We start from the raw sequence: 12,802 nt of genomic DNA, 5'->3' as shown, positions 1-12,802 counted from the left end.
AATATGTGAGGGGTTTGGATTTCCATATTGTTAGTAATTATACCTTTTTTCGTATTTTCAATATTTCAACCAATTTTTTTGAAAAGCTAAGAAATAATTTAATCATATATTCTCAATTAATAATTAGTACACAACTAAATTAATTTTAATTTAATATATATTTTATAAAATTTAGTTCTAGTTTTCCTATTTTTTTAACTTCATAAACCAATTATATTGCTTTTCACACTTCAAATATTCGTCAAATTTTTGTCAACAAATTATTTGATGTTAAAATAAATTAAATTTACTTTTCCTTAATTTCTAAATTATATCACCAAATTCTTTATAATTTTTTTTATTTATTTTAAATTTAATTTTTATGTGGGGTTTAATCACTTTATAGTACAAAAATAAAAAAACTGTAATTTATTTTTTCAAAAATTTCTTTATTTATTATTTGATGTTAAAATAAATTAAATTTACTTTTCCTTAATTTCTAAATTATATCACCAAATTCTTTATAATTTTTTTTATTTATTTTAAATTTAATTTTTATGTGGGGTTTAATCACTTTATAGTACAAAAATAAATAAACTGTAATTTATTTTTTCAAATTTCTCTTTATTTTTCTGTTTCATAAAAAAAATTCACCAAACAAAATAATTACATTAAACAGGAATTTTTAATTGGTTATTGTAATGAATGTAAAAATGTGTGTTGCATGGGATTAATTCCCATGGCAACTGGTTGGGTGACATGAAGAATTGGTTGTGTATAATTTTTTATTATTTTTGCATGCCACGTGTCTTGATCTTATTAGCCCAAAAAAGTGGGTATGGTATCGTAGCAAGACCCTTAATTTTATGGTAGACAGTTAATTATAGATGATAAAATAGATAAAATCAAATAAAATACATAAAATGAATTAAGACGTATTCACGCTGGAGGAAAAAAGATGAGGTAGACTGTGAGAGTTGGAAGAAAGAAGATAAGGTAGACTGCGAGAGAAAGAGAGAAAAAAAAAAAGGAGGGGGCGCCGATGGAGCCAAGCCGGAGCAGAACCTCTCCAGACTCGGCAGCGGAGGAGGATCTGAGTGGGTTTGGTTCAAAACAGCCTGTATATTCGGAATTGGATGCAAAGAGTGATTTGGGAAAGAAGCCTTCTCAGAGGATGCAGTCGCGGGCTATGTAAGTTTTCCTTTGGCTTGTACGCATGCAACTTTTAATTTTAATTATTAGCATGGATACAAATAGAAGAAGCTGATGTTTATGGCGGTTGGCAACATCTTTGAATTTGATTTCATGTTAATTTTAACCATGATAAGTAAGAAGAGGACGTTAGGGCAATCAAGAAGAAAATAAAAATTATGTAGCTTAAAAGGTTTGGACATGATTATAATTTGGGCAAATGGATTGGATTGATTGAGTTTATGGCTGCCCCGAACGTAACCCGAACTAAGAAACAATTAAATCAAAGGTACTCAACCTCAACCCAATCCAACATAACTTTTTTTAAGTCTTGAAAATACTTATATGTTTGAATGAAAGACACAATTCACAAATATAAGACTTGTAGGGATGACAAAAAATAAAATAAAATTATCTGGTCGAGTCCCTACTACCAAGGATGGAGAAAATTTCATAAACTCAAAATGGGGACCTCTTCACCGCCTGAACCCCTCCATGCATATATATATATAGACTAGAAGTATATTTGAAAAATTAAATATATTCCTCAATGGTGATTTCTCATTAGGGATGAGGAATGTATCCCTTTAACGAGGATTCTTCATCCTCTTTGTTACCTAATCTCATATGGGGAATGAAACGAAATGAGAAATAAATTTACAAAAAGCAACAAGATAGGAGAGCTCTCCCCACCCCTATCCTACACCGTTTACATCCCAAAAGACTCATAACACCTTGAGCTCTATCATGGAAATGATATAGCATGTATGAGCATACCATGTTAAATTACTAAAATGTCTTTCAAAAGGTTTAAAATTACATAAATGCTCTTGCATACAAAGTGACCAACCCAAGCTCAAAATAATAAATTATAATTTTCATTTGTTTACTTTTTTTTTTTTTTCTCAAGCCAAGCAAAGCTATAATTATTTTAGATAGGCCATTAAACTTTTCTTAGCACAAATTCTACATCATCTCTAATTACCAATCCAAAAGAAAAACCAAATTAATAAATAACCTTCTTAATCTAGTAGCTCAAACACAAAATACAACATGCTCAACTATCAAACAAAAGTAAAATAATAAATGTAGATAGGTTCATAAGAACTTCCAATGATTAAAACATATGAATAATATGTGAATATTAATATTAATATTAATCATGCATGGTGAGGAGTACTGTTGTAAAAGGTATCAAATTCCTATTTAATACATCTTTTGATAAACAATATTATATTTCCTTGTAAAAATAGTTTTTTTATAGGAAAAGAAAATATCACGGTAGAAATATTTGTATAAATTTAATGTCATTAGGAGACAAATGTGATAAGATGTGTTTGTAAAGACCAAATGAAATATGTAAAAATGTGTAGAAGAGTATGAAACACTTGATAAAATAGAGCTCAAAATACATGGTCTAAATACCAAGAGTAGGAAAATATGGAATTTTTTCAAAATTAAGGGTGATATGTGTTTTTGCTTTTCTTCATTAGTTGAATCACATTAAAACTATATATAACTACTAAAAAACCTTACTTTTAAATTCGCAAATAAATTTTGTCTCATTTTTATGAGAAATTATATTTATGTACATCTACTCACTTTACCCTTTCATACTATATATACATTTTACATTAAGAAAATTCTATTAATAAATCCATTTACAAATTTTGTAATATACCTAAAATACCCTTTTCATTATTTTCTTCCATGCCTACCTTATCTTCCTTCTCTCCATTGTTTTATTTTCAATAACAAACCCCAAGGCAAAATAATTTCTCTAAAACTTGTTTGTTCACAAATAAATATTTAAGATAATTTCAAAGCTAATTCCAATATTTTTTTATACATTTTTTTTAATTCACACACAAATATTATGTTTGTATCACATGATGTTTGTATCACATGAATATCTTAAGGCTTATGATTTATGTAAATTTTGACCAAAAAAAATTGTTATAAAGATAATTAAAAAATAGGTAGGAATAATTTGGAAGTGTTTTAGAAGTAAGAAATTTTGAAAAAGTGAAAGAGAAATGAAAAATGAAAAACAAAAAACATTTCGTAATGGTTAGACTTGTAAGGCCGGACTCCAAAAGTATGTCCAAAAGGATAATTTCAGATAATGCTAAGTTTAAAGGTATTTTTATTATTTCATTAAGGATCATTGTTGTTAAAAAATAAAATAATAAATAATAAATCTTAATCCAGGTGGATATGCAGAGATATTTGATAGATCAAATATAAACACTCTATTTTTATTATAAAGGTAAGATTAATTAGTTAGTACCAAATATATGAAACAATTTCTAAGCAATTGATTAATCCTTTAGTCTTGTTATCTATTCTTCATAAGTAATGAATAGCAAAGCTATATTTAAGATATTATAATTATGAAATAGAGTTCCTTTTTTTTTTTTTTTTTGCCGAAAAAGTCTTAATAGTTTTAATTAAAATTTTAAGTTAACAAATTTATTATAAAACTAAATTATTTATATACTCTAATTTTTATTTTTTATTTTTTATTTAAAAAAGCCTTTATGGAGCAATGTAGATTATTTAATTAAAAGTGATAAAATAATTTGTATATAAGAAAAATAACTCCCATTTTTTAGAAATTTTAAACATGATTCAGTGACATCATCTTTGAAATCCTTGGAAAATGAGATTCATTTGTCAGAGTTGAGAAGTAGATCATATTTCAAAATGAGATTTATTTTTGTTTTTAATAAAAAAAAATTGAAAAACATTTTCAAGAAATTATTATAATTTTAGGGTCCATAAAATTAAATTTTAGTAGCCTAAGACTGGTTTCTGATTAAAAATAAAAATCCTCCATGATTTAAAAATGAATAGCTTTGTTTCAACATCCCCAATCACCATTGTTGTCCTCTTTATCATAAAATTTATTTTAGAACAATATGGGTGAGAGATGTCATTAAGTTCTGGCTAAGAATCTCTCAGCTACAATTAGTCTTCCAGAACTGCATTCTCAACTCTAATAGTTTTGTTTTCTTGCATTTCAACATAAACAGAATTATGTACGAAGTTTGGGAATTGAACAAGAAGAAGGACGTTGTGTGCTTTATTTTATCATATCCTCCTTTCAACTCCCGGAACAATGAAACACACAGAGGCTGGATTCGACATGTTCTGGAGATTAATCACAAAGTAAGAGAAGAACTTTACACGGAGAAAGAAGTGAGTGTTTCAGAGCTCTCTTCTGAAATCACTAGATTGCTTCATCATTCAATCCATGATATCGAAGCTCATGTTCCATCAGATCTCATTGGGAAGATGTGTGAGTGGTGGTCTCCAAGGCATACAACACCTAAGAAGGCAATGCTGGATTTGTGTATTGATGATTTTATGATTCGCCAATTTTTACAAGATATACAAATTCCCGAAATCCGGAGGATTTTGATTTCAGAAGTAAATGATGAAACCTTGCTGTGCAGACTGAAGAATCTTCCACCAATAAGGCAAATGTTTGATCTCGTCATTCAAGTTAATGTCAAGTTTTGTCTGAAAATTAAAGATATAGAGGATAGAATCATAGAAGAATTGGGTTTCTCAACATCCAGCAGAGGGGAAGCAGAGCAATTATTGAGAAGCCAAAATTTCTTAATCCTTCTTGATGACTTCGATACACGGAGAATAAATTTGCATGACCTGGGGAATGGCTGGTGGAACTCAGATAACACTCAAAAGATAGCTTTGATAAGCTTTCTAGTTCATCCAGAGGCGCCAGTGGATCTGGAGATTAGGAGGAACCATCATCTATTATCATGGGAATTATTTTGTATGAATGTTGGTGAAGTTGTGCATTCTTCAACTATCCAGAAACTAGCTGTACTTGTGTTGAAACAATGCTCTGGCCATTTACTAGCCACTGTTCTAATGGCAAGAGCCTTAAAAGAGGTCAAGGATGTTCGTATCTGGCAGCATGCATCTCGGGTAATAAGCTTTCTACCAACATCACACACCGAAGATAGAATTTTGCTTAATGCATTATCATTTGTTCTGGGGCATTTAGGTTCTGCAAATAAATATGTAAAATATTGTGCATCTTATCTAGAGATAGAAGGAACATACAAAGTGGATTTGCTTGAAAGGTGGATGAACGAAGACTTAATCGGAACACTCGATGAAGGAGAACAGATTGTTCAACATCTTGTCAATGCCCTCTTGTTGGAAAGCTTTCAGAATGGACAGTCAATTCGAATGCGAGATGAAATCCGTAAGGAGTTAATGAATTTTTATAAAGCCGAAACGAATCCAATACTACTTGTTGAATTAGATGGAAGAGGACTCATGGAGGCACCAAAAAATGAGGCATGGGAGGAAGCTAATGAGATGCATTTGATGAATAATAAAATATCCAAGCTACCAGATAATCCAAATAGCCCTAAACTCAGCGTATTGTTCTTACAAGGTAACCATCATCTGAGAGTTATTTCTACATCTTTTTTCCAATGCATGCCTATCCTTCAAATCCTAGACTTGTCCCAAACTAAAATAAAGTCTTTACCACAATCCTTTTTTAAGTTGGTTCAACTTCAAAAATTCATTTTAAGAAGTTGTGAACTATTCAAAGAGTTGCCAACCGAAGTTGGAGAACTTTGTCATCTTGAGGTACTTGATCTTGAAGGGACTGAAATCATAAATTTACCAATTGCTATTGGGAAATTGACAAATTTGACATGCTTGAAAGTATCATTTAATCCTCAGATTAATCAGAATAGAAGAAACAATCATTCAAATACAATCATACCCCAGAATGTCATATCCAATCTGCTTCAATTGGAAGAGTTAAGCCTAGATGTGGATCTAGAAGATGAGAGATGGGATGAAACAATGAAAGATATTGTAAAGGAAATTTGCAGCTTAAACCGGTTGCATTCTCTTAAACTTCACTTGCCAAAAGTTTTTCTTTTGAATGACTTGACAAATGGATCATCATCAATGAACCTATCATGCATGTGCTTTAGATTTCTTGTTGGCAGACATCAGAAGCGCATGATATCTCGGTTGTCACATGAATTTGCAATTAAATTTGAAGAACAAGAAAGCTGCTTGAAGTATTTGAATGGTGAAGGTGTCCCAATTGAAGTTAAGAAGGTTCTTAAGCATGCTTCTGCATTGTTCCTGGATCGCCATTTAACTGTTACCAGCTTATCTGAATTCGGGATTAAAAATATGAAGAATCTTAAATTTTGTGCATTAGTGGAATGTAATGAGATTCAAACCATTGTAGATGCAGGTGATGACAGATATGGTGTGCTTCAATCACTAGAGTACTTGTATCTTCATTATATGAAGAATCTAAGGAGCATCTGGAAAGGGCCACCTATTTGGATGGGTTCGCTATCCAATCTAAAAGTTTTGGCATTGCATACCTGCCCTGAATTGGCTACCATTTTTACTTTCAATATTCTTCAACAGTGCTGCAACTTAGAGGAGCTTGTGGTTGAAGACTGCCCTGAAATCAACAGCATAGTGAATCATAAAGTTCTTGCTAAAGATGTAGGGCCATGGGCATGGTATCTGCCAAAGTTGAAGAAGATGTCCATTCATTACATGCCTAAATTGGCCAGCATTTCCCAAGGTGTACTGATTGCACCAAACTTAGAATGGCTAAGCCTCTATGATTGCCCGAGCCTCAAAATTCTCTCCCCAGAGGAAGTTAGCAGTTGTAAATTAAAGGTCATAATAGGAGAGGCAGACTGGTGGAGTGCATTGGAGTGGAAAAAATCAGAATGGTTTCAACCACCAAATCTGGATGCTATCTTTGTTCCAATTGAAAGGGACATAGATTTGAGGACACAGTTAGCAGAAATTAATGATCAGCTTCAAGCTCAGATGCAAAAAACAGAGCCCTCTCAACAGTCAGGTTGTTTTTCCATTTCTCTTTCTTTTCAAAGATAAGGGTGATCTCCATTTTATCTCTCCCTAATGGTAAATGATTCATTATAGAGTTGAACTTAGAATCCGAACAAGCTTGTGTACGTTTATGTTCTCCTACACACTCATGCTCCAAAAATGGGTGGGGAGGCATGTTTGGATTGTCCCAATAACATTTGTAATATATATATTGTATGTGTCCAAGTTTATTACTCTATGTAGGCTTTTTATTCCACTGTCTCCTTAACGGTATTTTTGTTGGCTATTAATTTGTGTATGAGGAACAGGTCCTGGTGACTCTCTGAAGGCCCCTGCAGTTGAGGCTGGAACAAGCGCAAAGCAGAAGCAAATGAAGCTCGGGCATCTTTTCATGAAGTGGCCACTCTCAGAACTCCATCCTTTTCTCATTCAAGTTCCCTGAATGTGAACAAACTAAGGCATCTAGTTTGGTATTTTCCGGATAGCTGCTGATTGTCTTATTGATTGTTGTTTGTTTAGTTATTTCATGTTGTGATTGATTGTGGGGAAAATGAAACTTAGGACCTTACTTCAATCTCTTTGAATAAATTGTGATGTGGACTTGTTTATGCTTTTTGAATCCAGTATTCAAAAGCAACATGCTTCAGTTTGTATTGAAGTAGCAATCAGTTTTACATATAATGTACCCTTGTTTAAGCAGTGTTACCCTCCAATAAATTTTGCAAGGAATGCAGCTCATCACAGCGAGTATGCTGTTGATTTGAAAAGTTCCCTTGCCAGAATCTGTGGTGGTTGTGGGCAACTTGGCCTTTGATCTGATAAACATCAAGCAGCTGCACACACTGACATTTTATTCATACTCATGTATACCAAAGCAGTACAAGGTTTCTGGATCCTACACACAAACCATCTCTTCAAGCCATCTGCCAAAGTTGATTAAGATATCACTTTATTACTTGCCTAAATTGATCAGAATTTGTAGGTCATCAGAGAGGCAGACTGGTGGAGTTCATTGAAGTGGAGTAATTCAGAATCGACTAGGACACCTAATCTTGATTCATCTTTTTTTCCCTTTAAAAGTGACACAAATTTGAAGACTCAGTTGGCAGAAGTTGATGATCAACTTCAAGCTTCAAGCTGTTGTCCATGCTGGAATAAGCTCGAAGAAGTCAACGCTGAAATGGCCACTCTCAGGACTTCGACCTGCTCATTCAATCTTGATCACAGTGAACAAATCAACCCTCAACCAGGAATTTGTCTTAAATTCAAAAGTAGCAACCAGTTTTATGTCATGTACTATTGTTCAAGTAGTTCTACACAATCCGCCCTCTTTTTCCAGGCAACATGGCTGGTCACAATGATCTACCTGTTGATTTCAAAGAAGTTTCCTGGCAAAACTATGCAGGAATGAGGAGTCCCTATGATTCAGTCTGGTGAATTTTTTCTGCGTGCATTTACCTATGAATCATGATGCTATCGGATTTAATTTTTTTCGAGAGGAATGGACAGGTTTTTTAGTTTCTGTATGCCAAATGGTACTATAGTTTCTGAAGGGTTTCTTGAATTTGATTTTTCCCTCCAAAGAGAATTAGATGCTAATAAAACACCTACTTCATTTACCATATTCCAAAACTTTTTTTCAAGGGAAAAATAGAGTTGTGGCATAGTCTACACTCTGTAGACAAAACCCAGTTCAAATGATAAAAGTAATTAACAAGACCAAGAACTCATGAATATAAAAGGAATGAACAACAAATATCCATAAATTTCAGAAAGCAAACACTTCTGCCCATAGAAAGATTTCAGTCAAGTAGCTTCCAAGAATACATGAAAATACAGCATCCATATTGCAATCACATTTTACACCATTACAATCCGAAGTTGCAAGCCATAAGCAAAGCGAATCTGAAGCAGATAATATTTTCCAAAAAAAATGGTACAATCCATATTAGAAAAGCTTATAGATATACAATATAGACTAGCATGTCTTAAACAAGTACATGCCAAAGTTTTTGAGTCCAACACACAACAAACCAGTGGTTGAGGCAGCAACCACCCCAGTCAACATGAGAAGCTGCACAGAAAATGGAATATCACGAGCTAGTTGAGAATGCAAAGAGGTTGCAGTCATTGTTTAATGGCATCATCTTCCCATACCAATACTCCCTACCATGACTGTTGCCCTTCAATGAGCCTCAATTTGGTTGCATTGGCAATGTTGAAAGGCAATCTCTTCAACATGTCACACATAGAAATTTTAATATTCTGCAAAGATGGCCACTCCAATGATTCATAAACTCAAATGCTTCTGAGTTTTGGGAGATTAAGGAGCACTAGTGTCTTCAGCCTTGGAAGTGAATAGGATTCTAGTACAATGTTCTTAGATCCCATAATTATCTCCTCAATTTGATCGCATTCTTCAACTCTCAAGTGTTGTAGTTCAGAAAGTTGCTGAATCATGTCATTAGAGAATATTTTCTTCAATTCTGGACACTTAACTAACGTTAGGGTCATTAATTGAGTCAAATTCCTAGCATGAACAGGCCCCTGCCAAATGCTTTTCAATTTTAAGACATTGTTACGCTTAAATCTTCCAACCATTCTAGCACGTCCTTTGTTATTCCATTACCATTGATGATGGTTTCAATTTCATTGCATCTCTCAATCAAACAAACCAGCATATTATCCATGTTCTCAATGCCAAAATCTGATAGTCTTGAAACCCCCTTGTGGTTAATTAATCCAAATGCATGAGTTTCCATCAGCACTTTTGAGATTACCAGATTCACTCCACTATTCACCAATGTCAGGAAATTGTAGCTTGGATAATCAAAGGACTCAAGAATTTGAAAGCAGGTTGAGTCATGGTCACCAACAGCAAATTGAAATGTCAAACATGAACCCTTCTTCCATACTGGGCTTGTCGTAACAAAAACCTCAAGCCAGTCAACTTTAGGGAAGCAATACTGAAGAAAAGTCAATCTTTTCAAGGTAGCCACCTCCGTTGAGATAGCCTCTACAATCTTGTCCCACCATTGGTTAGATGAATCAAAGACAAAATTGAACTCTTCCAATGAAACAAACCTCGAAACATTTCCCAATTGGTTTTGAGTATGGCCTCCCATGCCAAAATTAGATAATGATATCGTAAACACTTCAACCATACTAAACTTCTAATCTGAAGTAAACTGATATTAGTCCCCCAAATATCAAGCACCTCAAGCTGCACGAGTGCGTCTATCTATGTTGAGAGTTCTACCAAATGGATGCAAGAATTCAGATAGAGCCTTCTTAGACAAATCAAGCTGGATAAAGATGAAGGCAATGATTCAATACCAGTACCATGCAAATCTAAAACTTGAAAACTGCTCATAGATTTAAAGAACTCAGGAATAGTACTCAAGTTCTTATTCCTTTGAAGCAACAATGTTAAAAGATCAGATCACAACAATCTAGAGTTTCTGGTAAGCTGCACAATTCATTGTCCATCAAAGAGATGCGCCTTGCCTGTTTCCATTCTTCATGATTTGGAGGCTCTTCTAATCCCTCACATGGCTTTGCCAGAAATTTGGAATCTCCAATCAGTGATGATATTTTAACGGCCATGTCGCGAAGAACTTTGTTCATCTTAACACATTTCCTATTCTCACTACTCTCTAACAATGATACGTTGATAAGATCATCCAATATCGCATGCCCTTTGTCACGTGCATCTCTAAACACATTTTTATCATGAATAAACTCATCTGCATCTAGAATAAAACCTTCAGCTCTCCAACATTCCATCAAGTAATCTATATAAATCTCATACTCTTCAGGATATAACTCACCATATAAAAAACCAAACTTTCTTGTGTCACTATCTAAGTTATCATCACAAAACCTCAGAAATTCAAGCACTTCATCCATGCCCTGGGTATTCTCCCATCTTTGCAAATTATTCAATCCATCCCTCCAAAGGGAAACATTTTTCTCCTTCTTTCTAAAGGTCCTTGCTACTCTGTCTATCAGCAGTGGCAATCCCCCACACTCTAACCACCAACTCAGCTACTGGTTTAATCCCTGCATGGGCAATGAATGAATTGACCCACCTTTTCCTTGAACATGTTGAAAGCTTCATGATCTGACAATGGTTTCGCATTGATTAGCTCATCAGCATCCAAGTCCTTGCAGATATCACGAAGCCTACTCGCCAACACTACCTTGTTTTCTTGGTGGTCTTGGATACCCATTACTTTATGTAGATCAATAAAGTCACAGACTTCATCCATAAGAATCAAACACTTCTTTCCCTTCAACTCTTCAGAAATTCTCCAAGCATTTTCCTCAATGACAACAGTGCTCTTCATATTCAATTTTAGTTTCTGCATGAGTGCACCTTACAACTCTTTTAAGTTCCACTCCTTTGAGATAGTTACCCAGATGACAATATCAAACATTGTAGCAACATCTTTGTGATTGTTCAAGTTTTGCATTATGGTGGTTTTTCCTGTTCCCACTGTTCCCCATATTCCTATTATTCTTATTTGCTTATCATCTAGAAAACTCACTACATCTTCTACCACTTGGTGTAGAGATGAGTTGTGTACTAGTTTCGACACATGTATTTTCCTAACAGGTTCTAGCAATTCCACGATCAGGACTCCTCTTTTAAGATTCCCCTCTTCCAATAAACCTTTTTTTTATTATTATTATAAGAGCAATTTGTATAAAAAGGTCAAAAGGGGTGCACCAAAGTACACATGGTGTATACAACAGCCACCTAAAAGCGCCAAAAAGGAAAGGAAAAACAAAAATACTCTCTCCCTCAATCTGTCCCCAATCAATGAATAAAATCAACTAAAAACATAAAAGTATGTTCTATAAACATATTTGTCCAAGATAATAAACTGCACAAAAACAAGAACTTCAGCCTTTGAACATAAAGTTCCATATTCTCAAAAGATCTTCTATTTATCTCCTTCCAAATTGTCTAAAAGAGGCACAAAGGTGTTGCACTCCACACTTTCTTTCTCTTTCTTCCAATGAACGAGCCTTGCCACACTAAAAGGATCTCTCTAACGGAAGCTTGAATCACCCAACACACCTTGAACAAAGAGAACAAGAGCTCCCACAGCCTTATCTTCCCACAATGCAAGAGTATATGGTCAATTGACTCCTCATGAGCATAACAAAGGGAACATTTATTGGCTAAAGACCATCCTCTCCTTTGCAATTGGTCTAAAGTCAAAACTTTCCCCCATGTTGCCTCCCAAGCAAAAAAACTAATCTTAGGAGGGACCCAAGCATTCCACATAATACTAGTAAGGAAAGGGCTTACCCTTACTTCCTCAAGAATAGAAAGAAGGGAATTAACAGAAAGGGATCCACTCTTTGTAACCACCCAAAACACCTCATCCTCCCTCTCCTCAACCACCACCTTGTCTTGAATCCTTGACAAGAAGCATTCCATCGTTTCAATCTCCCAATCATTGAGAAGTCTAGAGAAGCCTGGGTTCCATCCACCCCCTTCAGAAGAGTGCACCCACAAATCCACCACCTAAGCCTCTTTTGAACTAGTTAAAGCGAACAAGGAGGGAAAGGACACACATAAAGGCTCATCCCCGCACCATCTATCTCTCCAAAACTTGACCCTTCTTCCATTGCCCATTACAAAGAGAGTTATGGAAGAGACTAACTCCCACAAAAGCCTTATAGCCTTCCATAGACCAACACCATAGTTACCTCTCACTTCCCTAGAGCACCAACC

General features: G+C 34.4%; 2 protein-coding genes across 3 annotated transcripts; one reads left to right on the top strand and one right to left on the bottom strand.

Moving 5' to 3' along the window:
* Positions 1-957: 957 nt before the first annotated feature.
* LOC117907881 (disease resistance protein At4g27190-like) lies at positions 958-7,734 on the top strand. 2 transcript variants are annotated; one of them, XM_034821562.1, is made up of 4 exons: positions 958-1,170; positions 4,206-5,605; positions 6,428-7,063; positions 7,362-7,734. In XM_034821562.1, the coding sequence occupies exons 1-4, from the start codon at positions 1,022-1,024 to the stop codon at positions 7,493-7,495; spliced, it is 2,319 nt and encodes a 772-aa protein (XP_034677453.1). In that variant the 5' UTR covers positions 958-1,021; the 3' UTR covers positions 7,496-7,734. The 2 variants fall into 2 exon arrangements, with proteins under 2 accessions (XP_034677453.1, XP_034677446.1); XM_034821555.1 differs by having other exon boundaries at positions 4,206-7,063.
* A 2,537-nt stretch (positions 7,735-10,271) lies between these two features.
* Positions 10,272-12,505, bottom strand: LOC117906711. Its single transcript, XM_034819869.1, has 3 exons — positions 12,374-12,505; positions 11,145-11,417; positions 10,272-10,358 (listed from the first exon to the last, which is right to left on the bottom strand). The coding sequence occupies exons 1-3, from the start codon at positions 12,503-12,505 to the stop codon at positions 10,272-10,274; spliced, it is 492 nt and encodes a 163-aa protein (XP_034675760.1).
* Positions 12,506-12,802: the final 297 nt, after the last annotated feature.

Source organism: Vitis riparia, chromosome 2 (assembly GCF_004353265.1).
Source record: "Vitis riparia cultivar Riparia Gloire de Montpellier isolate 1030 chromosome 2, EGFV_Vit.rip_1.0, whole genome shotgun sequence".
Classification (NCBI taxonomy): domain Eukaryota; kingdom Viridiplantae; phylum Streptophyta; class Magnoliopsida; order Vitales; family Vitaceae; genus Vitis; species Vitis riparia.
Note: the sequence above shows the minus strand (reverse complement) of the source record. Positions and strands in the feature narration are given on the sequence as shown.